General features: G+C 41.8%; 1 protein-coding gene across 1 annotated transcript; it reads left to right on the plus strand.

The window, feature by feature from the left end:
* Window positions 1-1,533: 1,533 nt before the first annotated feature.
* Window positions 1,534-2,439, plus strand: LOC143041234 (uncharacterized). Its single transcript, XM_076213074.1, has 2 exons — window positions 1,534-1,684; window positions 1,784-2,439. The coding sequence occupies exons 1-2, from the start codon at window positions 1,534-1,536 to the stop codon at window positions 2,437-2,439; spliced, it is 807 nt and encodes a 268-aa protein (XP_076069189.1).
* The last annotated feature ends 731 nt before the right edge of the window (window positions 2,440-3,170 follow it).

Genomic DNA, 3,170 nt, shown 5'->3' on the forward strand with positions numbered 1-3,170 from the left:
CTCCCGCCCACGAAAGTTGGAGTAATGGCTCGCAGCGCAGCGATACTGAAATTATTTCATCTCTGGACAGGATTCGAACTCGGACAGCTGAGTTAGCAGTTGCAAACGCTACCACTGCGCCGTCGAGCCGTGTGTGTGTGTGTGTGTGTGTGTGTGTGTGTGTGTGTGTGTGTGTGTGTGTGTGTGTGTGTGTGTGTGTGTGTGTGTGTGTGTGTGTGTGTGTGTGTGTGTGTGTGTGTGTGTGTGTGTGTGTGTGTGTGTGTGTGTGTGTGTGAGAGAGAGAGAGAGAGAGAGAGAGAGAGAGAGAGAGAATTTACATAAATGGGTTATTACCATAGAAGAGCAATCTCAAATATGTTTTCATGGTCCTTTATCGTTTTTACAATACATATTGTCCCAGAACAGCAGAACATTAGGGTAGAAATGTCATCATACAACATTTAATTAATGTTTTTTTCCTTTTTTGAATAATGAAATCAAAGCAGAATTTTTTGACCCATTATTTTCTGTCTGCACTAGCCTTTTCCCCCCTTTGTAAGGGAGGTAGCTAACCAAGGTACGCACCTATCCACATCTATACTACTCCCATCCGTCACCCATTACCTTAACCCCTAGTGAATGAAGAGTCATCCCTGTCACCTGCCCACTGCCAGGTCAGAAGCAATACAGCAAGACAGAAGACATTCACGACAGGGTCAGCAGCATCCTTTAGACTGTGACTCTCCTTCCTCGCCCCCTTAAGCGAAAATATCCACCTTATCATCTCAACCAAGAAAAAAGGAACAGTACATCCAAAAATGAACAGAGGCAATGGTCACGCGGAGACCACAATCCTAAACAAAAACACAAAACTAGAAAAAAATAAAAATAAAATAAAATATTAAATAAAAACAAGATAAAAGAGAATAACCAAAACATGAAAAAACAAAAAAGAAATAGAACGAGAAAACAAAATAAGAAAGATAAAGATAAAACGAGGACTCGGGCAAATAAAGCATGGAATTGAAAGCTCATACATATATATATATATATATATATATATATATATATATATATATATATATATATATATATATATATATATATACATATATATATAAATATATATATATATAAAATATATTATATATATATATGCGAATAAATCACAAAAACACGTGATTCACAAAATGTGTAATAAAACCAATTGGAAAATAAAATGAAAGGTGACTGAACGTTTTCGTCTATTTAAGACATTTCTTCATTAGATGAATCTACTGAAGAGGATTGCAGTTTACAATCGAAATATATAGATTCCCCGTCTCCAGTCTTTTCTACTCCAACAGCTGTTTTTACGTAATATATATATATATATATATATATACATACACATATATGTATATATATATATATATATATATGTATATATATGTGTGTGTGTGTGTGTGTGTGTGTGTGTGTGTGTGTGTGTGTGTGTGTGTGTGTGTGTGTGTGTGTGTGTGTGTACATACATACACACAATACGGATTTCGACCAAACCGCAGTACGGCTGACATGATCTTTGTCATGCGCCAAGTGCAAGAGAAATGCATTGAACAAAACATGGACTTGTACGCAGTATTTATTGACCTCACCAAGGCATTCGACACAGTGAACAGGGAGGCCCTCTGGGTCATTCTGTCCAATCGGATGCCCAGAAAAATTCGTCAGTCTTATTAGACAATTCCATGACGACATGACCGGGCAGGTGCTGTCAGGCGGAGAGGTGTCGGAGCCCTTCAACATCAGCAATGGCGTCAAACAGGATGCGTCCTGGGCCCGATCCTCTTTAATCTGTTCTTCACCTGTGTGCTCAACCATGCTTTCAGGGACCTGGACCCTGGGGTATATCTGCGATTCAGATCTGAAGGTTCTGTGTTCGATCTTCGTCGACTAAACGCAAAGACTAAGACCACGGAGAAACTAATTCTTGAGGCACTTTTTGCTGATGACTGTGCTCTCATGGCCCACAAGGAATCTGACCTACAGCTAATCGTCGATAAGTTTGCTGAGGGTGCCCGCCTCTTTAGCCTTACCATCAGCCTTGGAAAGACAGAGGTGCTTTTCCAGCCAGCACCCACCTCTACCTCCCAGCCTCCCTCCATTTCCATCGAGGGAACTCAACTGAAAAATGCGAGGGAGTTCAAATATCTCAGCAGCACTATTAGCAACGACGGTAGCCTGGACAAAGGAATCAGTGCCAGAATCTGCAAAGCCAGCCAAGCACTTGGCCGGCTCAGAACACGAGTACTGAACCAGCGAAACGTCAGACGTTCTACCAAACTGAAAGTGTACAGGGCTGTGGTCCTTACCAGCCTTCTTTATGGCTGTGAGTCATGGACCCTGTACAGACGACACCTGAAGCAGCTAGAGCGCTTTCACATGCGCAGCTTAAGATCCATTTTAAATATCAAATGGTAAAATCGAGTCACAAACCTGGAGGTGCTCGACCGTGCAGAGATGACCAGCATCGAGGCCATGATCCTCAAAAGTCAGCTCCGATGGGTGGGACATGTCATTCGAATGGATGACCACCGCCTCCCCAAACAACTCTGGTATGGAGAACTTAGCTCAGGCAAAAGAAACACAGGTAGGCCACGCAAGCGCTTTAAAGACTGCGTGAAGACACACCTCACCCATACTAACATTCCACCAAAAAAGCTTGAAACTGAATCTTTGGACAGACCTCAGTGGCGTTCCATCACCCTGCAGGCCCAGACCGTTTTTGAGGACCAACGCAGGGAAAACGCCAGGAAGGCAAGAGCGAGGCGCAAGGCCACGTCATCACAGCCTCCAAACAATGAACGTTTCCCCTGCCCCCACTGCCCCCGCGTCTGTCGTTCGAGAATTGGCCTCATAAGCCACCTCCGAACCCACAACAGGCGTTGACGAACCTCCCCGCCAGAACACCTGAGAAGAAGCTGTCATCGTCGTAATCGACGGACTACCATCATCACATACATACGTACATATATATATATCTATATCTATATATATATATATATATATATATATATATATGTATATATATATATATATATATATATATATATATATACAGATTTATATATACATCACGAAGAACCCACAGTCGGAATAAAAGGAAACTTTAGAAGAAAGTGTAACTTCTATATTTCGGCTAATAGCTATAG

The sequence above is a fragment of the Oratosquilla oratoria genome, chromosome 30, assembly GCF_046742065.1.
Source record: "Oratosquilla oratoria isolate Oo_2021 chromosome 30, ASM4674206v1, whole genome shotgun sequence".
NCBI classification, from domain to species: domain Eukaryota; kingdom Metazoa; phylum Arthropoda; class Malacostraca; order Stomatopoda; family Squillidae; genus Oratosquilla; species Oratosquilla oratoria.